At 55.2% G+C, this 23,462-nt stretch overlaps 1 protein-coding gene across 1 annotated transcript; it reads left to right on the plus strand.

Annotated features, from left to right (window-relative positions):
• Window positions 1–1,066: 1,066 nt before the first annotated feature.
• On the plus strand, window positions 1,067–22,481 carry PITX3 (paired like homeodomain 3). Its single transcript, XM_082486100.1, has 4 exons — window positions 1,067–1,200; window positions 15,668–15,808; window positions 20,571–20,776; window positions 21,790–22,481. Exons 2-4 carry the CDS (start codon window positions 15,700–15,702, stop codon window positions 22,351–22,353), a joined length of 879 nt encoding a protein of 292 aa, XP_082342226.1. The 5' UTR covers window positions 1,067–1,200; window positions 15,668–15,699; the 3' UTR covers window positions 22,354–22,481.
• The last annotated feature ends 981 nt before the right edge of the window (window positions 22,482–23,462 follow it).

The raw sequence follows: 23,462 nt of genomic DNA on the forward strand, positions 1-23,462 counted from the left end.
CATAAGAGCACGGCGGGGATAAACCTCTCCCCTGGGCTCAGGCATCCCAGGGCAGGATGGAGAAGCTGAGCCCGACTTCTGCAAACCTCTCCCTGTGAGCCCTGGGGGAGAGGGGACATGTCTGCTGGGGGTGAAATCTGTGTGCAAACACGTCCAAGACTTGCTGTAGCAGGCATGAGCATTTGGGGACATTTTGGGGAGCGATCACACCCTCCACCACTGCACCGGGATTTTGCCATGAACTTCGGTAGGAGCCAGGCTGGAGCCTAAACCACGAGCAGCGTGTGGGTTCCCAGACAGCCATCAGCGGGCGGGAGCGCGGTTTTTCCCGCACAGCCGGCAGCCCCCGCGTCCCGGGAAAAGCAGCACGGTATTGCCGGAGAAGCGCAGAATGCTCGGTACGGTGGGAGAGCCGGCACAGGCCGTGCAGTAATTAGCCTGTAATTAGCCTCCCCTGCAACTGCTGCTCCATCGTGCAGGGGAACGCTTCCAGCAGCCGACTGCGGACTTGGCTCTCCCCAGAAACCTCTGCCTGCCTGGTGGCTCTAACCGTAAAGCCCCGACAGGCTCGCCAAGCACGAAGGCAACGGTAACGGCAGCGATAACAACAATATATAAGTGTACGCATACGTATATATATACACACATGCAGACACCCGCTGTGTGCCCTCCGGGCTGGCGGAGCCGTAGCCCAGCGCCCGGGAGATGCCCGCCGGCCCGCCGCTCTCCCTGCCCCGCCGCGGCGGGACGGGGGCGGGGCCAGCGCGGCGGGGGCGGGGCCTACCGCCCTCCTCGGCGAGTCCGGGGGCAGGGGTGCGGCGGGATGCAAATGAGGCGGCGGGCGATTGGGCGTTGGGAACGCGGGGCGGGCCGCGGGGCGGGGCCGGGGCGGGCGGCGCTGGACGGGGCGGGAGGCGGCGGGCGCGCAGCTGGAATGGGGCGGGCGGGAGCGGGGCGCCCGGTGCAGCTGGCGGGGGGCGCCGGCCGCCCGCCATAAAGTGAATGGCCAGGGTGAATGGGAGGCAGTCGGCCGGCGCCCTCCGCCTCCGCCCTCCCCGTCAGCGAGGCGCAGAGTGCCCGGGGTGCCGGGGGGATTTACTTTCTGACAGCGGCAGAGCAGCCTGGGCCGCGGGGCGGGGGCCAGCTTCGCCCCTCTCGCAGGATTAAGGCCGCCCAGCCGAGCCCGCATCTGGAGCCGCTGTAAGTGTCCCTCCGTCCCTGGCCTCCCGGGCGGGGTTCTCCCCTTCTTTCCTCGTCAGCCCCTCGGTGCCAACCGGCCGCAGCCCTTCCCAAGCTGGCGACGGGCAAGAGCATCCTCGGCGGGGCGGCTCGGTTCGCTCAGCCCGGCAGCGCGGGGGCAGCCCCGCTCCCGCCTGGGGCCCGCGCTCCGCCGCCTCCCGCGGGGCAAGAGGCGGCAGCCGGGGGCAGGGCGAGAGCGGGCGGATCGGGCCCTGCCCGGCCGTCGAGAAGGGGTCCCGGGGCCGTGTGCGGCGGAGCTGCCCCCTCCCACCGGCGCTGCCGGCACCGCTGCCCGCCCGGCGGCGGGGCGCGGCGCCTCCCCGCTCTGCCCTTGCAGGGCCCGGCGGCCCCTACCCGCCGCCGTCGGGGTGCCGCAGCCCCGGCCGCCCCCTCGGGGCCGCCGCGGGCCCCTTCCGGCAAGCGCTACCGGAGCCTCTCGCCGTTGCTAAACTTAGTCATTTTCCACTCGGGCGAGCGGGGCAGGGGCTGTTTAAATTAGCCGGGGCTCGCTGTAAATAACGGCGCTGCGGGCTGCGGCTCAGCTGTCTGCAGGGTCCGGGGGAGAAGGGCGCGGGGAGCAGAGGCGGGGAGACGTCGCCGGGGAAAAGGAAGGCAGCCTGACGGCTCTTGGACAGTTGGATAAATGATATTTATGTAACGGGTTGGCTCCTGTTTACAGCAGAGCCGACCTCCCTGCAGCGCCGGGGAGAGGGCGAGCCGGCCCCGGCGGACGGGGCGAACCTGCCCCGGGACGCCGCTGACTGCTGCGCCCCGGCGGCCGGGGCTCCCGGGAATCCGACCGGGAATAACAAACCCGGCCGGACTGCGGGGGAAGGAGCGGAGGGAGCGTCGACTCCCTCGGCGGCTCTACCGGGAGCTCCGAGCCGCCCCGGCGGAGCGCGGCCGCCCGGCGCCGGCAGGCTGCGGGCAGAGCCGGCGGTCGGACCTCCGGGCGCTTGCAGGGGCTCCGCCGCCTCCCCGGCGCCGGGGGCACAGTGCAAACCGGGCGCCCCTCCGTCCCGCCGGGTGCCCGGGAAGCCCGGCCGGCCGCAGCGGGCACCCGACGGAGCCCGGTACCGCCCGCTCCCCCGGCTATTCCCCGCTCAACGAGTGCGGCGCCGGGGGAAGGGCTAGCCCGCCAGCGCGGCACCCCCTTGTCCTTCCCCCGGTCCTCCCTCTCGGAGCGGAGGAGAGGGACGGCTTCGCCGCGGGTCTGGCGGGGGAGGGCGGCCGAGGCGGGGGCCGACGCCCGCACTCCGCCGCAGCTGCTGGAGCGGCCCCGGGGGGGGGCGGCGGGCCCGGTGCCGCCGAGCGGGGCACACCTGTCGGCCCCTCTCCCGGCGCCCCCGCGGCTGGACAGCTGAGGGGACGGGCTGGGGGTGGTGGTGGCGGCCATCTCCCCCCCCTTCCCCCCTTCCCATCTCCAGCAGCACCGGGGCCCTGCAGAGGCGCTGGCGGGGGTCGGTGCAGCCCCCGCTCTCCGCCGGGGCTGGGCAGCCCGGAGCAGTGGTACCCCGGACGGAGCTCCGGGGGCTCCGCACACCTTTCTCACCCGGCCCGGCCGGCTTGGAGATGCGGAGCTCGGCTCCGCGCAGGCGGCCGCCGAGGGACACGCTGCTGCAGGACCGGGGGTCCCGGCAGAGCCCGGGTGTGAGCCCCCAGCGACCGCACCCGGCTGACGCTTCGAGCTGGCGGTGCAGGAATCAAAAGCAGTCCAACTGCCTCCCCATTCCTTCGCCTTGGAGGGAGGCATCCTCCCGACCGATTGGCCCACGATCCGTGGACTTTCTAAGTGGAGACTAGTGCTGAAGGCAAAGAGGGGAATTTAGCATCCCCCAGACAAGCCTGTGGGTCCTCCACACCTGGCCCACGGCCTGGAGGATGCTAGGGATAAAATGGCTCTATCCCATCTGCAATTTCCTCAGCTCAGGAAAGTGTCTTTCAGAAGTGTCATCCCTGTTCCTGTCCCACCTTCCAAAGGTAGGGAAAGCACCACGTTTTTGGCAATGGAATCAGGTTGTCCCTGGTTCCCTGCACTCCCTCCTTGCCCCTCCGCCTTTCGGTGAGCAGGAGGGATGGGTGTTTGTGTAGGCTTCTTTGGTGCCTTGCTGGGAGGGACAAAGAACTGCCTGCTGGCTCCTGAGGGACCAGCAGAGCATGGTAGCTGCTTTCAGTCTCCACAAATGTCTGTAGAAGCGGAGCAGGGTTTGATTTTTTTTTTTAATTAGTAAACAGTCACACCATGCCCTGTACTCCTTACAGGGAGCCCTCATGGGGAGATGTCTTACCCTGACAGCCTGGAGAGGGGTCTGGGCGAGGGTGATGTTTTTCCTGCTGTTGCGGCGGTTGTGTGACCTGTAGCCCAGGCTCCCCATATGAAAGCCCACCTATATTCCCGAGTTATCTCCTGTCCAAGCCACTGACTTAAAAACCAGTATCTCTCTCTGGTAGAGAAACCACTGCAAGCCTCACTTAATATCTATTACATTTCTGTAAGGGCTTAATTCAGGCAATTAATAGATCTGCAAATTGTGACTGGATTGCAAGTATTGGTTAATGTACCCTACAGAGAATTGGCAAAAAAGAGCCGCATCTTCTCTCTCTGTCAGATGCTCCCCAAAACCTTGAGATTGAGAGGTGAGGCTGACTTTGGAGACTGCCAAAAAGAAAAAGCCAGAAACCTGATCTAGGAGGCTGCTCCAAAAGGAAGATGAGATGAGCTGGGGCCATGAGGTCTGTCTCGTGACCTGGCACATGTGCCCGGCTCTGGGGACAGGGGAGGTACCTGGGCTGGGCTGGAAGTCCCAGATGGGGAGAACCGGTCATTTTGTGCTGTGCGCCCTGTCTCGGGAAGGCAGCGGGATGAGACTGCGGGGCCGTGGATGGAGGGGGGGTCAGAAATGGGAGGCTGTGGCATCTCTGAGCAGGCTCAGTGATTATCTGGCTGTTTGAAAATGGGAGATTGCTATTTACTTAGGGCCTGATGGCAGAGGGGGCAAGGCTCCTGCTCTTGCCGTGGGCTGCCGCAGCCGAGGGCATCGGCTGTGCCAAGCCCGGGCATTTGCTGTTGGCAGGGGGACAGCCTCCACCAACTGGCATTGAAGTTAGTGCTGAGGCTGTAGGAAAAACCCTCTCTTGTCAACACCCGGCTGAAACGGTCTGGGGTTCCAGACAGCTGGAAAAAGAGGATTTCTGAGGCCAGCTCGCCGTGCTTCCCTTCCTCCCCTTTGTGTGCCGCTCCCCCTCACCAGCACCCCTGCCCTCCTCCCGCCTCACCTCTGAATATTAATGCCTCTGGCAGATTGGATAATAATGTGACTGGGAATTGAATGAAGCTGGTTATTAGCTCTGGGCTTCCTTGGGGCATTTAAGGGAGTCCACAGGATGTTCCTGAAGGCTTGGCAGCATAAGGGACCGGGGATGGACTCGGCACAGAGGGGCTCACTTCTGTGGGAAAGGATTTGCTTGAGATCTTTGTCTCCCTCTGACCCCAGAGGAGGACAGGTACAGCAGGCTGGCCAGAGCCGCAAACTCCTGTGGGATGGTTAGTGATGGATCTGCTGTTTTTCAGCAACAATTAAATATGAAAAGTTGTTTTCAGGGAGGAACTAGGACATCTAGCTGGGCGGAAGCTCAGAAACCTTTCTGTTATTATTAAGCTTTAAAAAGAGATGGGGAGCGAGCGAGGGAGGGAGGTCCCCTTCTTCCCTCCCCACTGCTGTCGGAGTATTGCCTGGCAGATTTGGGAAGAGGGCCAATCCTCCGCACACTGCATGGGAAATTTCCTGCTGATTTGCAGGGTACAAGTTCAAGCTCAGAGCCCTCATCTCGGAAGAGCTGCACCTTAGGATGTCTCTCCTTGGGAGCTACGTAGCCTTTCCCTAGGCGGATCTCTGGATGCTTTAGCACGAAGGGAAGTATCCCTGAGCTGTGGCAGAACTACCTCATCTGATCTGAGCCAGAAATACCACCTCTGTCCCTTCACCCTCAATCTGATGCTCTTTGTTATCTCCCAGACTGCAGCTCCACCAGAAAATAAACATTTGCACCCTGTTAACTAGCGCAAAAGAGGAGGGAAACCAGAGATCAATTTACAGAAGCTGCTATTAATTTTGTCCATCTGATTTTTGAACTGTTCAGAGATGCATTAACGGGGCTGTAGCTGCCGGGGATCTCAGCTGATGTGGGGAGCTGGGTCCTGCCTGCCTTAAGTTAACCCCTCAAAATCACCGTCAGAGCTACTGTGAATGAGACACCTGGTTGTAAACCCCTATCAAACAAGTTCCACAATCGTAAACCTGAGAGCCTAAGAAACACTTCTGTCTGTAGGATATACCACGTATGCTGCTCTATTTCACGTAGCCTTGATCCTGCAAATCACTCTTATGAAATAAATGCATTTATTTGCTACTTGGGGAGCTTCAGTGGGATGGCATGGGCTAGAAGGCTCAGTGCCTGCAGATCAGCCTGCAAAAAACTGAAAAAGTACAAAGATGAAATAAAACGAATGACTGGAGAGTTCGCAGTTACTTTTGCCTCTTCTCCCTCTTCATTCCTTCTTCCCCATAACCTCATTTCGAGCAGAAGCACACCCCCCCCCCCATTGCCTTTTCTCATCCTTCCAATGCTGGCATTTATGCAAGTCTATTTTTTCTTTTTTAAAGCTAATTATAAATGACCAGTGAGAAGCATAAGGATTTAACTGTAAATCAAGTTGACCTGTCTGTGTGCGGACATTTTTATTTACTCCTCTTTCTGAAAAACAAATAAACAGAGAAACCCTCCCAAATAAAGCAGCTCCCCACTTAGATTTGAACACACTTTAAAAGAAATCTCTTTTGTTTTAGCCATTTTTATTTCCTGTTTGTTTCTGAGCTTAGACTCGACAATGAAAACCACATGAAATTCCCTTTTTGTTCCACCAGTTTTATTTTTGGTGCCACACTATCCCAATTTCCAGTTCTAAAAGTTAGGGTTTGGTGTTTGTTTTTTTTTGTTTGTTTGTTTGTTTGTTTTAAATGTTTTGCATTTATTGCAAGGTTATTTTTTTAGAGTAAATTAATGGAAGTTTTCCTCCAAAATAAAATAGTTAAGACTTGGAAGAGGACTGGAGGTACAGGGATGATTAAAAAAAAAAAAATCTAAATCTTTAAGCTGAATTAATGGAGCCATAATGGTCAGTCTGGGTATGGATCCATACACAACCAGGGAGAAATTCCAAAAGTGATGAACAATACGCACTTTTGTGTCTCATTTTAAAAGGTTTTGCAGCTTAATTTGTCGGGTGGTTTTTACTAATGGTGCTTAAAAATCCCAGTGCTTGCGCTCAGATGTGCCCCTAGTCCCGGGCCAGGGCAGGATGCCGTTCCCTCTGCCCTGGGGCCGCAGGTGGCCTTCGGTGGCAAGCTGTCACAGGGTCTGGGGGTGGCAGGGGGGTGTTTCTGGGTGTCGGGTCCCCGTCCCTGGAGCGGTCGGGCTGACCGGGCGGCTGAAGGGAGGGGAAGTGACCCGGGCGGCAGAGTTTTGAGACGGTTCCCTTCCCTCCCTGAGCCCCGGCCCTTTGCTCTCCCAACCGCTTTGATGGGATTGCCCGAGGGCCAGGCTGGATGAGTAATTAGTGCTCTGCAGCTCGCTTGCCTACCCGCCCAAACTGCCTACCTCCCAGGGCTCCGCATGGGACGCAGCCTCTCGCAGATGAAAAAAGTAAGGATTTGGGGGGGGGGGGGGGGGGACGAATTCAGGAGCCTGAAATTCAAACCTCTTGTTTTGCTGCTTGTGGTGTCTGTCGTGCCCCCGAATTTAGGGACACGGGGCGGTTTGCCGTGGCCCCGAGCGGGGCACCGGGGCAAGATGCTGTGGGGGACGGAGGGCTGCCAGCCCTCCCTGCTCGCCCACCTGCCCTTTCCTCCTCGCTGCCCCCCGATACACCAAATTTAACCGTTCGCTGCGGGCACACGGCGTGAAAACCCGGCGATCTGCGGGCCCGCTGCCGCCAGCACAGGCCACTTGCAAAACGCTGCGGGATGGGACCCTGCAGTGTTTGCAGTGGGGAGGGCTAATCGCCTCCCTCCATCCCCTTCAAACAACGTCTGGGTAAACAGGCTGACCTTCAGGGCATGTTGCAAGGTCCATAAAGGCGGCGTGGGGGGGAAGAGCGAGCTCCAGCATCCCTCCCGGAGCCACCCTCCTCCTGCCCCAGCCCTACCAGCCGCAGTATCCCGAGGAAGAGGGGAGGGATACTGCGGGCTGAGATCATCTGCTTGTTTTATTCACGGCAGCCTGCGTCCTGCAAGGGTTTTCCTGCCAGAGAGCTTTAAAAAAAAAAAAAAATTAAATATAAATTGCTTGGAGGAAAAGAAAAAAGACAAATCATCAGGAAACCTTACAGCCGGGCGCAGCAGACATCGGCTCCAGTGCTGCGGGTTTGCGCTGTGAGACAACACATCCCTCGGAGCGAGCCAGCCACTTCTGGGCTCGCGTTGCCTTAACCAACAGAGCCTCTCGTTGGCCATGGTGGGGCTGGTGGGGCTGTCACAGCACCCTCAGCAGTTGCTACTTTTCCCGTTGCAGCCCTGCAGCCCCCCGGGCTCTGCCAGGTTGGTTTAAAACAATGATCCAGCACCGCTTCCCCCCTTCCCCCCCAACCCCCCAAAAAAAGAAGCTTCTTTCTAGCTGCTGGTTTTGCCAAGTTTTGTCACTGAACAAATGTTTATGATCAAGTCGAACTTCTCCAGAAAGGATTTCTAGCAGAAGTGCTGACGGATGGCAGACACGGGCAGCTCTACAGTGCACCGAGGTCGGCCAGCCGTGAGGGTGTGACACGCCGACGGCATGGCAGGAGCCTTCCTGACCTTCAACCCCCTGCATCACCCGCTTGATTAGGGGCTTTCTTGAGCTTGTTTACTAATTGTGAGAATCATTTACATCTTCGGTAACTGCCTGAGTCATCCACTGCCCTCCATCTGCATACAAAACTCCTGACAGCAGCTGGAGTCACGGAGCTCCAGCCCTTGATCTCGCTATCTGAGCCTCCCTAAAATGGGCCAACTTTACGGCCGCAGAGATACAGAAATGACCCGGCCGTGCTGCCGCGAGCGCAGCTCCCGCGGGAATCGGGCCAGTTTCCTTTGACTGCCGGAATAATTAGTCAAATTCATACAATCGCCCGAATAAATACAGCAACGCATACCGATCTGCTGATGCTAGGCCCTGCTGCCCTTTGCTGCCGCGCGGGCAGCGCGTGCCCGGCCCCCGAGCTGCCGGCAGGATGCCCGTGCCTCTCGCTCCTGCCCAGCGTCCTGGTCCGCAACTGCCTCGTCTCCCTCCCGGCTCCGCTCCTGCTCATCTTGCGGGTGTGAGGGGAGACCACGGTGCCCCGTAGGCTGCGGCTGTGCAGCTTTTTCTGCTGTGCAGAGGCAGCGCTGGGACAGGTCGCTCTGAAGCCATCCCACCGGGGCTGCGGGAGCGGGCAAGGGCAGGCAGGGACCAGCGGGGTCGGTACGTCCGGGCCAGGCCAATGCCGGCACTCTGCTTTAGCGGGTCTTTTGTTTTGGTTGCGAGATTCTCCCAGGCAGAATTTCTTTCTGAAGTCAGTCTCTTTTCTCCCTTCCCCAAAGCAAAGGGATTAATTTCCCTGAAGGACTTTTCTCCCTTCATAATTGCGGACCACGCTCTCGCTCCCAGCGCCCCTGCGCTGCAGAGCCTCACCGCGCCAGCGGCTTTGCGCCATCGCAGCTCGTTTGGGCAAAACTGTGCCTTCGCTGATTTATTTTGTTCCAAATGCCTAACAAACAAAATAAGCCATAACAAAGCATGGCTTTATTAATATAACTGCATAGTCTGTCAGAAAGAAAATCCCAGTCCTGGCTGATGGAGCCAAGGTGCTGGAAGCCCCCCTGAGGCAGAGCATCCAAGGGATACTGGAAACCCAGACCCACAGTGCAAAGCTTACAAGAATGCAAGAAGTTTAGTTTAGGGGAAAAAAAAAAACTTTGCAGAAAGTCTGGCCGGATTTTCCCTCTGTGTTAGGATTAGGTCTTTGTTTCCAAATTTTGGGTGCCATTTCAAAAACTATCCAGGTAGGCTAAGGGCAGCACTGGGGTCCAAAGTTACTAATGCAAATAGTTTGCTTTAAGCTGAGCCCAAGTGCGTCGCCCTGTCTCTAGCGACCCCCGTGCTTTAGCTCAGCGGGGTCTGCACCGATCCAGTCTGGGGACCGCAGAGTCACCCATCAGGGAGGACGGCACATTATGTACTGGGGAACGGTTACATCAGGGCGCTTCCCCAGCGCCGGGGCATGGCCCATCAAATAAGCGAACAGGACACATTCCATTGTGGGCTTTTTTTGCTGCGGACATGGGTATGGAGCTGTCAATCCTTGGGACATTTCCATTGTGATAATCCTCCGGAATACGGGCGATTTATTAACCCTCTGTTGCCCAGAGCAGAGGTTTCGGCCGTCGCCCTCCTCTGCAGCTGCAGGCTGCTGTCAAAGCAGAGGAAGCGGGCAGCTTGCTCTCACCTTGCAGGCTGCCGCCAGCCCCCAGGGAATGCATTAGGCAGTGTCCGACTGAGGCTGGGCATTTCCCTAGCACCTCTTATCTGAGGATCTGGAAGCACTTAAAGGAATTTTGCTTCATTGCCTCTACCAGTCCAGACATCATTTCTGAGATGAAGGATGGAGTCCCAGAACAGCCAAGTGGTTTCACCTACATCATAAGCCAAGTCAGCGACAGCGCCTTATCTCCCCATCCTCTCCCCGCCTTGCATTATCAGGAACTTCTCCTTGGAGCCATGCGCAAAAAGAGAGGAGAGTGGGAACAGCTTGGACACCCTCCTCAGAAAGCGAACCGGTGCCGCCGACCGCAGGCAGGAACCCCATCAGCAAGGCCCCGGGCTGCTGCGGTTAGCGTGGCACCGCGCAGTGCCGGCGATGCTCTTGCAGCCCACGCCACGTGCGGGACACTGCCAGCCGAGCCAGGCAATTTGCTCCGACAGCAATAAGATACCAATGCGCCTCAGGGAGCTCTGGCAATTCCTACCAATGGGAGGGAAAAAAAAAAAAATCCCACCCAAACCATTTTTCAGGCTCCAAAGCAGCACACGCCGCTACGAAACCACGCAGCGCCAGAGCCCAGGGGTTAGCGCCCAAGCGCAAGGACTAAATCAAGAAATAAAGTTTATTATAACCTGTGACTCAGCCCTTGCTGGAGGCCGGTGATCCATTTCTGAGTGTGCGCCTGAAAGCGCAGCTCAGCCAGCCTGGGGCTGCGTGCAGCCTGAAGTTTTTGGAGGCAGGCAACTTGCTCTCCTGTCCCGTAATGGCTCTGGGCTCCGGGTCACCGGTTGGCTGCTGCTGTTTATCTTCCAGTGATTAATGGTCGCTCTCGGTTCCTGCTGCAATTCCATTAAGATTAGAGACTTAAAGCTACACCGAGATGTTTAGCAGCAGGCGACCCTGGTCTCCCCCTAGTTGTATTTCTATAGTCTTGAGGAAACGAAGATTAACTCTCGTCTCGTGTCCCGTTCTTTAAGCTTTCTAGCTGCAGGGAAAGAGCCCCTTGCAGGCAGCACTCGGGTCCGCCAGCGAAGAGAGCCTGGCTCTGGGGTCGCTGTGCGGTTCGTGTGCTGTGCATGCTGCGGCGCTTGAAATCCCAGCGCACAGGCACTCGGATGGCACCATCCTCCGAGCAAATGCATTTACTGGGAGAACAAAATGATCTTCCAGGAGGGGACAGGCACAGCCTCGGCCCCTTCCCCTTTGACATGGGGCAGAGGAAGAGGCAGGGGCTGCTCCTCCTTAGCTCAGCCCCTCCTGGAGACCAAAGTACAGAGGCAGATCATCTTCCTGAAAACGTACAGTTAAATAGAGTGCCAAATGCTTTATCTCTGCTAAAAGTAAGCCGGCACACAGGGGACACGAGCATGAGAAGAGCAAAGCAATCGGCCAGACTCCATCGGGAATCTAGTTACTCCCAGCAGTTTGACTTCTGGGATTGATGGAGCAGGAAGAGAGCGCTCTGACCCTAAGACACCCAGTGTAACATCATACCTTCACCTCAGGGGATGGAAGAAAGAAAAGACTCTCCCCCCCCCCCCCCCCCCCCCCCCCCCAAACTGATTGCAGAGCTCCTTTCAGCCTGAGGGATAACTCTGAACCCCTTGTGGGGACCAGCAGTCCCAAGCAGAGGCTGCAGCCACCGTGGCTCTGGCCGGAGGCACAGGCAGTGGGGGAAGCTCACAGGTCTGCCAGAGGGAGCCTGGCCAGCTGGGCTTCCCACCTACTTGGGGGCCACCAGTGGCCCCTGTGCTGCTGCCTAGGGATGCCGTGTAGGAGGTCCCTGCGGGAGCACCCCTGCGTGTCCATGGGAAGCCAAGTAACATCAAAACAACCCAAGAGACAGCTTCTCCCTGCCGGATCAGCCTGCCAAAGCAGGTTCAGCAGGTAGCTCGCTCCCTGATGGCAGCGAAGGGAGTTGAGCAGCGTGCACTTGTCAATCTGAAGGCAGCTCTCAGCGGGCAACATCCACATCACAAAAGCCACCACTATAATTAGCTTGACTTGGCTCGCGGTCAGCCTTTATGTTTCCTTCCCACCCCTCCAAAAAAAACAAGCAAAGGCATCTTTGCTGCCAGGTGATGGAGCAGCGTGTTACTGAGAACCAGGAGAGAGGTCACAGGGACCCTCGCTTGCTCTTTTTGTGTAAACAAGGTTGCCCTCCTCCTGTAGAAGTACCCTCCTCCTCCTGCCCCAATGGCCCTGGCTTGGGCAGCCTGGCACTGACGCAGAAATAGAAGTGGGGTGAATTTGAAAGGAGAAAAAGCCTAGAGACAGAGCCGCTCTCATCCTCCTGCCCTCCACCGTGCCCGTGGGGCAGGGATGGCAGCTTCCCCATCCGCTGGCACCGTGCACAGGAGCCAGGGAGAGGATGCACACGGGTAGTGACTGGAAGAAAAGGTGCGTTTGTAACAGATTTGGGAACCTTTATCTTGGGAGCGATTATGTACATCGGTAGAAGGAGTTACAGGTGCTGGAGCAGGCTGGGAGCCAGGGCTTGTTTTACAAAACTGAAACCTCTGATCAAACCTGGCTGCGCGTTACTAGTACAGGAGCTGGCCCTAAAGAAGCCTTTCTTTTATGTTAAAAGATAGCGAGATGAAGACTCAAATGGAGATGATAAACTTGATTTTTTTTCTAAAGACGTTTTTGAGATGCCAATTTCAGTAACTCCCTGAGACCAGACAAACAACTAAGTTGAAATGCCATGAAGGTTTAGCGTTGACTTTCTTAATGTCTCTGCCTACAGCGAGATCTAGCCAATGTGGAAGAAAGCTCCTTTAATTAAATCCGAAAGGGCTGTATAATCTAGAATAATACCTACAGCCTTTTGTGTCGGTGGCATGGGGTTACCTTTGGGTAAATACATTAGTACAGGGCTCACACGCTGTCCCCATTACAGACTTTTCCTGCAGTCCTTCATAGCTGAGTTGAGCAGATCCCCCTCTCCCTTTGCTTTTGCTCCTCTGTGACCTGCTCACAGCGAGCTGAGAAGGCCTTCCTTGATGCCACCACGCAGGGCACGTGTAATAGGTAGGTATGTAATTACATATACACAAAATACATACAAAATCTCTTGCCTGAAACCCTCCTGGTTTTAAATTCGGTTCAAACAGCAAACTTGTTCTGAGCCGCAAGTCCCAGTTTCAACCTGAATACGGGCCACGCTTTAAAACCAGTTTTAATCTAGGTGCCCACTGCATCTCTGAGGCAGGCCAAGCACGCTATGCTGTGCCCCAGCAGCGTGGATCAACCTCGTAACCACTGCACTGCTGTGCTTCAGGATGGGGCGCGAATTTTCAGTGTCGGGACTGGGTTCCCCTGAGCCATGTTCCTTGTGTCGTCCTTTGCACCCACGGAACCGGCTGTAAAATACTCTCCCCTGGTTTTCCCATCTCCACTCCAGTTTGCACGGATGAAAGCAATGCAAGATGTGCAGTAAGAGTCTCAAAGCAAACAGGACCCTGAGCAGGAGGACACTGTCCTTCAGTTACAGCAAAGCAGGAGTCTGAATTCCTCCTTAAATCTGGTCCAGTACAGAGTCAAGCCCTAGAAGAGAGGAAATTGTGCTTGACAGATGCAATCATATGCAAATGGCTGTAGAAGAGGGGAAATTATCATCTACAAACATTGGGCAGAAATTCCATCTGCCGCCGCCTCAAGAAGGGCTCTTAATAAATTCTGAGACAGCAAAGTGACACACATCTTAATCAAGACTTAATCCGTGGAATTAATTCACTGCGCGTTTCTGCATAATTCCGAGAGTAATGCTAAAAGCCATGGCAATATCAGCAGCAGATGGACTCCCCCTACTCCATGCAAAGGTATTAAAGAAAACACAGCCCCTGTCACATCACTTCGTGTACATACACATGGCAAAAAGCAACAGGGCTGTGCCCTGCTGCTGCCAGGAGCTTGCACAGCCAGCGGACATCAAAGGTCAGGCTCGCAGCGAGGTGGAAATGGAAACCAGCCTCACCGCAAAGATGGAGCCGCTGCCACTTCTCTCCCACGGGAGAGGAGAAGCCCGGAGCGAGGCAAAGGTCTGGGAAACCCGCACCAGGTCCCTTCGTTAGGTGCTGCTTTTGGAGAGCGCTGATTGAGGCCGGCGTTGAGACAGATTTGTCGGTGCCCAGGAAAGGCTGCGGATGGAGGTCAAGAGAAGGGGAGAGCGAGGGGAACTGTGGGGGGTTTTTTCGAGTGAGATTGGCGGCAGGAACCAGGCGGATAACCGTTAGAAATGGCTCCCTGCCCTCTCACCACGGCCTGGGAGGCATGCTGCAGGTATGGGGGTCAGCCTTGCCAAGGGCCCTGGTGGCAGCCCTGCTCAAATTGACAGGAGGTTTTAGACAGCTCTGAAAATACATTCTTAGTCACTGTCATCCACCTCCAAAGGAGGTGCAACAGCTATGTGATTAATCTCTTGTTTACATGTCTAAATGCTAGCGCAGCCCAGACGAAATACTGCCTTCAGCAGGTTCCCTCCCCGACACACATGGTCTGAGGGGCCAGGCAGTCCTTCACCAGCTAGCATCGTCTTCACAGCTGACCTCCACCTGCAGTTTGGAAGTCCCAAACGCCTGGTCCAACCCCCCTCTAAACCCAGGGGTCCCAGATCATGGCACGGTGCATCAGCTGCCGTTACGTTTTAGAGCGAGAGGCTCCCTGGCTGGGAAGGTGAGGCACAAGCTGGGGTGACTAGAGTTTTAAGAGCTGCTCTGGACCCCTCCAAGTGGTCCAGCCTTCAGAAACCATTACACCTGCATTGGTGGCAATGCATCGTCCTGCACGCGGCAGGGTTATGATCTGAAACTCAGATTAGAGGCTAACAGAGGGCCAGCTCACCTTCCCAAGCTGAAGGTGCTGCATGCCTGCCTCTTCATGAGCATTCAGCGTGGTCCAGAACAAAGTGGTGCTTTCAGTCGAGCTCTTCTGGGCCATACGGGCGGAGGGTGCAGGGAGCCCCTGAGAAGAGCACGATGAGAATAATTGACCTTGGGACAGAGAAGTGTGGAAGGAGGTGGTAGAGGAGTCCCAGGGGTGCCTGCAGTTGCCAGGAGCAGCGCCACCAGCTTCCTAGATGGGATGCTTTGAGCCAGGGGAGGTGGCTCACAGGCACAGGATGGTCACTTGAGGGGACACGGGGAATCTTCAGCCAGGATGACCTAAGGCTGGAAGTGAGCTGCTGCTGCAGCCAGGGTCACTCATTGCCAGGCACCCGAGGGTGTGTAATGCGATTCCCATGTTAATTCAGGCTCCAGAGATCCTTATGTACCCTAAAGGAGTCCACTTGCACTGCCTGGGACCCTGCTCACGGCAGCGGCTGATCAGGCAGACGTGCGTGGCACCGATAGGAAGGCGCAGGAGTGCTTTTCTTTTGGGATGTGTGTGTGTGTACATCTGTGTTAGTGCTCTCTGGAAAGCTTTGCTTGGGCTTGACTGGTTTGTGGAGAATGGAGAGGGAAAGAGGAGGGAAGCTGGGCAGGGAGGATGGGAGAGGCGGGATGTCTGGGGAAGGTGCTAACAGCCCTTGGCTGGCCCAGAACCACTTCCTCAGATCTCCGTTACACAGCATGCTCCCAGTGTTGCTATTTCAGTCTGAATGTCACCTATAAATTGGAGGCTCTTTCTCTGAAGGCTGCAAATAGAAGTGTCACTAGATGATCTTTGATTTATAGGGAAGCTCAGCAGAAAGCCTGGCATGTCCATTTTCCAGCCAGGAAACTCAAAGGGGTCCAAGGATCACACAGGGATCCTTTGCTTTTCCTAGACCTTTCCTCAAGGGTTGGCAAGTCCCTCCCAGAGGGGGTGGGGAGAGGTCACACACACAGATTCATCTCCCTAATCACCTTGTGCCTGCTGCTTTTTCAGATTCCTCCGCTGCCGCCACCCATCCCTACTCCATGGATTTCAACCTGCTGGCAGACGCGGAGGCTCGCAGCCCAACCTTGTCTCTCTCGGACTCTGGAACCCCTCAACACGAACACAGCTGCAAAGGGCAGGACCACAGCGGTGAGTGCAAGAGAGGTGCCGACCCGTCCTTGTGGGTGGATGCAGGTGGCCAATGGCTTGCAGGAATCAGCTGCGGTCCTCCCGGGGACATGCTGAGCTTCCTCTCATGCCACAAGCCGGCACAGTGCTGTGGCAGCATGGCCATCCCGCCAAGCAGGTGGAAGGCACAGGGGTGCATATCACAGTGACGGCCATCAGGAGGGTGAGAGCACCGTCCCAGCGATGGGGTTGCCTGGCCCCAGCTGCAGGAAGCCACCACTGACAGAGGGCACAGCCCGTGGCAGGCAGGAGTCAGGCAAGCCGTGTCACCGCCCAACCAAGATTTTATTGTATTTGCCTAAACAGGGTCCCCAGAGCAGGAGAGCTCTCCCCACAACATGAGCAATCTCATCCAGGGCACAGAAGGCTACACCTGGTTATAACCTGCCCGCTTTTTCCTTTTTTTAACTCTGCTTAAATTGCTTAGGTTGAAACTTTCCATGCTATGGGTTAACCTTGGGCTGAACTTTCCAGGTTCAGGCAATAAGAAGGAAGATAAATAATGTCTTGCCCCTGCTTTAATTAAAAAAAACTGGTCACCTGTGCTTCGCTGCAAGGCTCTGCGGTGGGCTGCTCCCGTCCCAAGGAGGTGCCTCTGTCCATTCCCAAAGGCTGAACAAACCCCAAGCCTACCGCATTCTTTATTAGGCTCTGAAGAAGAAACCATCACTATTCACACCTGCTCAGAAATCAGCTACCAAATGCTATGGCTTCCCCCGGATTTTGCATGTCCTATGACTGCTCTATCTCTTGTTGCTCGGGATGCGGCAGGACGATGCAAAGCTGCCCCTGCCAGTGCCAGCGTGAAGAGAGGTGAGGGCTGGGGACAGCCGGCTGCTCCCCACATAGAGCCTCCAGGCTCACCCACATGCAAAAGCTAATAAGCCTAATGATGCAGATTAAAATTCCCCAGAGTAAGTATCGTAAAGGGAGTTACGCTGGGCTAACTATGGTCAGAGAATCCACCTGCCAAATTCCCCACCGCAGGCGTACCTTAGTTGGGCACATCCCCAAGCTCAGTGGCTCCTTGTCAGCTGCTTTGGATGCACAGCGGTCGTCTCCATTCAAGTGGCCTTCCCGATCGAGCCCACCCTGGCACGCCGCAGAACTGCCAATTTAGGAGCTGACTTTTTTTTCCATTAGGCGTGAGCAGCTAATTCCAGCTATGACCGCAGTCGTTTCATTGAGTGGGCGAACGTGCATGAGATATATTCCACAACCTATTTTGGGTTGACAATAAACGCTGGGTGCCTGGCTACGTCACTCCCTCCTGTCTTAAACAGTATAGAAATAAAATGCTTCTGGGAGACGGGTGTTTGCCAGTGGTACCTGCACGCAGAGGCTGGCAGCTTGTGCGTTTGCACCAGAGAGGCCGATGGCAGCCACACGTCACCGGTGTCAGGCAGAGCAGAGCGTGCCACCAAGGGCTGCCTGGGATGGGGCAGAGCTGCACTTCGGGCACTTCTTGCCACTCCTCAGGAGAGCAGCTTCCCTACTCCTCCTTGGCTCCGCTTCCTTCATCCGCAGAGTAAGAGATCCTGAGGAAAGGAGCACAAAACCTTGCTTGTCTGGGCTCAGCTCTCGAAGGTTCCCAGTGTCCTCCGATGGTGTGGTGCGGTTTGTGACACCCCCTTCTGTTAGGTTTCATCAGGCAGCACAGGTCAAGGGGAGAGCAAGGGTGAGGAGGGAGGAGGTGAGGAACTGCCCCGCATCTCCCCATATTCTGTTCCTCAGCATGGATTCAGGGCACCCACAGGGTCTGTCCTTCCTGTGGCGTCCCTTGTTTCCCTGTATTGCCATGCTTTTGGTCCCCACTGCAATGCCCAAGCTCTGCACCATTTACAGAGGGCACTTTTTCCCTGCCTAGTGAAGAAGCAGAAAGAGGGGTGACAGTCCCTATAAGCAATGCTCAGGAAGAGCCACAGGTAGCAGGTACAGAAACAGAGAGGACAATAAGAGGAACGTGTAGCTGCAGAGATTTTTCCAGGCTCAACATCAGGATTCCTACATCTCCTTGGACTTCACCAGATTTGTAGAAAGTTCTACACCAGAAGATGAATGCCAAAGCAAGATACTTGGTGAGCTTTTCCACCCAGATGCAGCCCATAAGACAGCAGTACCTTTGCTCCATTCTCATTCCCTCTCAGTGTAGTTTCTTCCTGCGTGAAGAAGGGCAATCCTGAGCAGGAGCTCCTGATTAGGGCACAGCCTCCTGCTTCAATACAGACCCTTTGGAAATCCACATTTGTCAGGTGCTCCTGTGGGAACATATCCCCCATATGCATCAGGCTCTTAATTAGCCCAGACTTATCAGATGAACAAACAAACCAAGTGTCCCTTCATCTGAGCCATTCCTAATAACTAACTCAGACGTGGTTGCATCACTGCTCTTTTAATCTGTTTTGGAGATGGATAATGTGGGCATCTCCTTCTTCCAGCACTGGCTTAGAGCACTGGGCTAGAGAAACCAGATTTACCTCCTTGGCAAGAACCACTATAAAAAAGATCCACATGCTTCCAAGAGTTCTGCTGAACGTGGGATCCCCACATGAAGATGCTCGTGGGAACGAGAAGAGTGCCATGAGACCACAGCGAGGTCCTACTGTTCCAATTTTCAGGTCCTATGGCTTTCTCTGTTTCAAGAGTACACTGGGAAAGTTCTCGTGCGGGTACACCTTGACGGAAACATGAGCTGGTCCTGACACTGGGAGCGTGAGGCAGCACCTTCCCGCTCAGCAGAACCAGCTTGTGCCCTGCTGTTGTGAGCAAGAGCCAGCTCGCTCTCCTTGCATAGGGTAGGATTAAACGTGCCACAGAAGCGGAGGCGGCTGGTGGGGAGCCTGTGGGATACCCACATCGCTTGAGTCGATGCAACACGTACCCATGGAAACAACCCTTTTCTGGCTGCACCCGGGCTTTGCTCCGTGGGGAGCGAGTGCCTCTCCTGCAAATGCTCTCTGCGACCCCGGCATTGCTCCCTGTGGAGGAAGGCAGGTGTGAGGAGGGTCTTCCCAGGAACAGCAGGGAGAGGTTTCTGAATTAACACGCTACCACAGGAACGGGGTAGTGGCACCAGGGCCAGGAGCGTCTCCCAGGGCCGGGCTCCGATAACGCACCCGCTGTTGAGCACAGCACAGCCCTGCAGTGAGTCCTCTTTCTGTTGGGGCTCAGGTGCTTTGTAGTCTCTCTTAGGCTCTCGCTTTTCCATTTAGCTTTTATGGGGCATATTTTTCCAGAGGACGTCCATCTGGCTTGAGGAACCCTTTCTTTCCCCTCGCACAGCTGTATTCCAGGTTACTGTTTTCTTGCCTTCCTGCTTTTTAAGGGGCTGTACAGGACACCTTCCATGTTAAGGTTTTTCTGGACTTTGAAGCTTTTTAAACTAGCTTCCACTTAAAAAACCACAACCAAACAGAAAAATCCTTTAAATCTGAAACTCAGCAGAGCGAGAACCAGAATTTTTAAAAGGTTCTTCTCACAAATGCAACAGTTTGGCAACTGCTTGCAGTAATTTATACTTAGTTTAGCTGAGTATTTCCCACGGTAAAAGAATGCCTCCCGTCCCTGCAGAAAATCAGATTTTCAGCTGGAACTGCTTCACTTTGCTTCTAGATCAGAGGCAAGAGGTGGAGAACACCAGAAATTATTTACTTTCACAGGAGTAAGTATCTTCAATGGTGACTTGTCTTGGTTCCCAGCAGAATTAAACACGAGCTGTAGCTTTCCTCCCTGTAGTTGTCCTCCATAGATTGCCCAAGCGTTCAAATGTGACATGTTCTTTTGATGATGGAAAATACTTATATTTGCATTCTGCCCCTGTTTGCAGAGTACCAACAGCCCCAGGAGGGGCTGCGGCACAGGGAAGTACCTGTCTGGGCTGCCGTGGCTGGAGGTGGGCAAAGCTCAGCATTTAGGCTTAGGATGAGGCTGAGCTGTACTTTTCAGTTAGATACCAGTTTGAACACTCAAGAATTCCAAGATGTTCATTTAAGGGGCAACAGCATGAAAGACGCTGCCTCAGGGAGAGGAATCTCCAAGTGAGGAGGAGGGCAGGGGCAGAAGGACAGGGAGATGCTGGAGTACTTCATGAGTCTGAGAGAGGCCTTTTCCTACTTTTTAAAAATAAAAATATATGCACCGAAATAAGAAGGTAGAGGAGTAAGATGGGAGGAAGGATAAAAATTGTGCTCCTTGAGTTTAGTTAATTTAAGAGCCTCAACTTGCTATCATTGGCAATTAGCCTTTTCCCATCACTTGTCCACACAAACACTGCCGGATCTTTTGCTGTGTCATAAGTGGCAATTTCTGTTCAGTTTTTCTACAGGGTGCCTTAGGCAGAGAGTTTTGATCAGAGTAGGGAACTGCTGGCCTGGGTAAGTTCTGCCACTATCACCCATCTTAACTGTGACAAATGAAAACCAGAGATTGGAAGTTTGGAAAATCCAAATTCAGTCACTTGGAAGCTGACGCCCCTTAGAGCAGTTAAACGAGGGCAAGCCGTGCTGCGTCAAGGGGCCGTTGGTTTTGGTACAGGGTGGATGCCTGCTCACAGGGGCGAGGGAGGGACACAGGACCACTCCTATGGGTGCAGCTGCTGGTCACCGGCAGCAAAGGGGGACCTCGCTGAGCATGCACTGGTTGCCCCAAGGACAGGCTCACCGAATGCATCCAAGCCCCCGAGTTAACTCAGAGGATCTCTCCTGTGTTTCTTTTTTTCACACAGATACCGAGAAGTCCCAGCAAAACCAGACGGACGACTCCAACCCTGAAGACGGCTCGCTCAAGAAGAAGCAGCGGAGGCAGAGGACACACTTCACCAGTCAGCAGCTTCAGGAGCTGGAAGCCACTTTCCAGAGAAACCGTTACCCAGACATGAGCACCAGGGAGGAGATTGCAGTCTGGACCAACCTGACGGAGGCACGAGTCCGGGTAGGACTGCAGCCCTCCCACCTTCCCAGGCCCAAGTCTGTGGGGAGGAAGCTGGCTGTGATACAAGCCACCGAGCTGTCCCCACACCAGGGAAGGAATTAAGGGGCACTAGAAAATTTCCCTGTCTTGAGAACACCTCACCAGGCTCTACACCTGACATTTGACACATCCAGCCACACGCATATCCCATGCTGGTGGTGTCCTCCCCATGAGGTGGCACCTTGCAATAACACAGGGAGAAGAAAAGCCCAGGCTCTGCCCCACAGAGCCCCACCAGCTGGCTGCCCTGACCCAGCAGACCCCTTCCTTGCAGTGCCATTGTCCTCCAGCCTTGGCCTTGCTGGAGGGCACTCTTTGGGGTTCCCAAACCACTGTGCAGTCACAGGCATAGCATGGCAGGGCTCCAGCTGGAATGAGAGCTTCTCTCCGCTACTAGAAATATGAGTTAGCAGCACTATGAATAGCCTTCCAGCAGCTTCCATGCTCTAGGAAGTTATATTGTTTGGGTTGCTCCAACACTAACAGATTTTCCTGTTAGAAGACAGACTTCTAACACCCCACCCCAAGCTGGTCCTGAAGTGAAGTCAGAACAAGAGAGGTTATTTCCTCCACTCAGTGGCTCTCAAACCACATCCCCAAAACAGTTTTCTCCCAAGTCACACAACCCCAACCCCTCCTCCTGGGCTGTGGTCACTTGGAAATACAGCAAGCATTTTCCTCCCTTTTCCCCATATAAAGGGCATCCGTTTGTTGAGTGGGGTGGGTTATTCTGTACGTTGTAAAATGGCAGTGGTTGGGTTTTGATCTAGGTGGTGATTCTCGCTGGGAGATGACCCTGCAGCCCAGACATCTTGCTGCAACCCTTTCCTGATGCTCAGCCTCCCAGCTCTCTGGGACCATCCCCAGCCCTTCAACAGCTCTCGCCTTACTGGGCAAAGAGACAAGGGCAAGGCCCCTTCCAGGGACAGCCCAGAGTGATTCCCATCCCTTCCCTCTCCCTCTCTCTCTCGCAGGTCTGGTTCAAAAACCGCAGAGCCAAGTGGAGGAAACGGGAGAGGAACCAACAGGCTGAACTGTGCAAGAACAGCTTTGGAGCCCAGTTCAATGGACTGATGCAGCCTTATGATGACATGTATTCCAGCTATTCCTACAACAACTGGGCCACCAAGGGGCTCGCCACCAGCCCGCTCTCGGCCAAGAGCTTCCCGTTCTTCAACTCCATGAACGTCAGTCCCCTCTCCTCCCAGCCCATGTTCTCCCCACCCAGCTCCATTGCCTCGATGACCATGCCTTCATCCATGGTCCCTTCTGCGGTGACCGGAGTACCGGCCTCCAGCCTCAACAACCTGGGAAACATCAACAACTTGAACAGCCCGAGCCTCAACTCCGCTGTCTCATCCAGTGCCTGTCCTTATGCCTCAACAGCCAGCCCCTACATGTACAGGGACACATGCAACTCCAGCCTGGCCAGCCTGCGGCTGAAGGCCAAGCAGCACGCTAACTTCACCTACCCAGCGGTGCAGACGGCAGCTTCCAATCTGAGCCCTTGCCAATACGCTGTGGACAGGCCCGTATGAAGGGCTGCCATCCGCCAACCAGGGACTTGACCTTAGCCTGACAAAAGGAGACCTTTAGCCCTACAACAGCGTACGTCCTGCAGAGAGTGAGAGTGAACACGAGAGAGCAAGAGAGCGAGAGAGAGCAAGAGCGAGCGGCAAGCAGGCAGACGGACCTCTATGAAGATTTGTCTAACTATCGTATGGTGAATTTTGACTGTCTTTCCCCTCCCAAACCCCTTCCCCTCTTGCCCACCAAACCTCTTCCTTCGTGGTAAAGAAACCAAAACAGTCTACTGGAAGCCCCATGGGGAAATAGGAGCCCCAACTCGCAGGGTGCTTAACCCACAGGCAGCAGAACCAAGTGTGTTTCTGTCTGCCCCTCCGAGCCTCGCAGGGGTGAGCTCCCCAAATTCCTGGGACGGCACAGGCAGCCGGACACCACCCCTGCAGGGAACAGCCAGGGACAGGGCGACGCGGGGGCCACCGTTTGGTGCTTGGCTGACCGTTTCTACCTGCACGCGTGCGAGACTTCAGTTAAAGATGTCTTGCCCACTTATTTATCACACAGCCAGTAAGGAAAGCCTCGTCTCAGTCGATTGGCATCTCTCTTTATAATGCATATATACACGGCCCTTCAGACTTGAAGCCTTTAGGAACTGGGAGTTGTTAGAATATAAATTATGTGTGTGTATATATATATATATCTTATATATATACAAATACATATATAGACATTATAATATGCTTTTTTGTTTTGTACGTGAAATAACCTACAACGTAGACCTGAAAACCAAAAACCCCGTAAAGCGAGCACATCCACCGAGGCAGCGTCCTGCCGTTCGTGCTTTACTGCTTCAGTCGTTTCCCGTCAGAGAGGAACACCTTTGCCAGTGTACATCCAACGCATCCCCTTTTGCAACAATCAGCTCCCCCGTGCACATCTCCTTCCCTTCCCTTCTCCAAATCCCATTTCCAAAAAAGATAATAAAATAAAAGTTGGCACAATCCCTTTAAGGCTTCTGCCTGTCTGGTTATTGAGAGCACGAACCTGCGTCTGAAGGCTCAGAAATCAAGCGCCAGCATCCCAGGCGAGGGTGAGCATCCTTGGGACTGCCGACACAAGGCAG

Source organism: Vanellus vanellus (assembly GCF_965231255.1).
Source record: "Vanellus vanellus genome assembly, chromosome: 7".
Classification (NCBI taxonomy): domain Eukaryota; kingdom Metazoa; phylum Chordata; class Aves; order Charadriiformes; family Charadriidae; genus Vanellus; species Vanellus vanellus.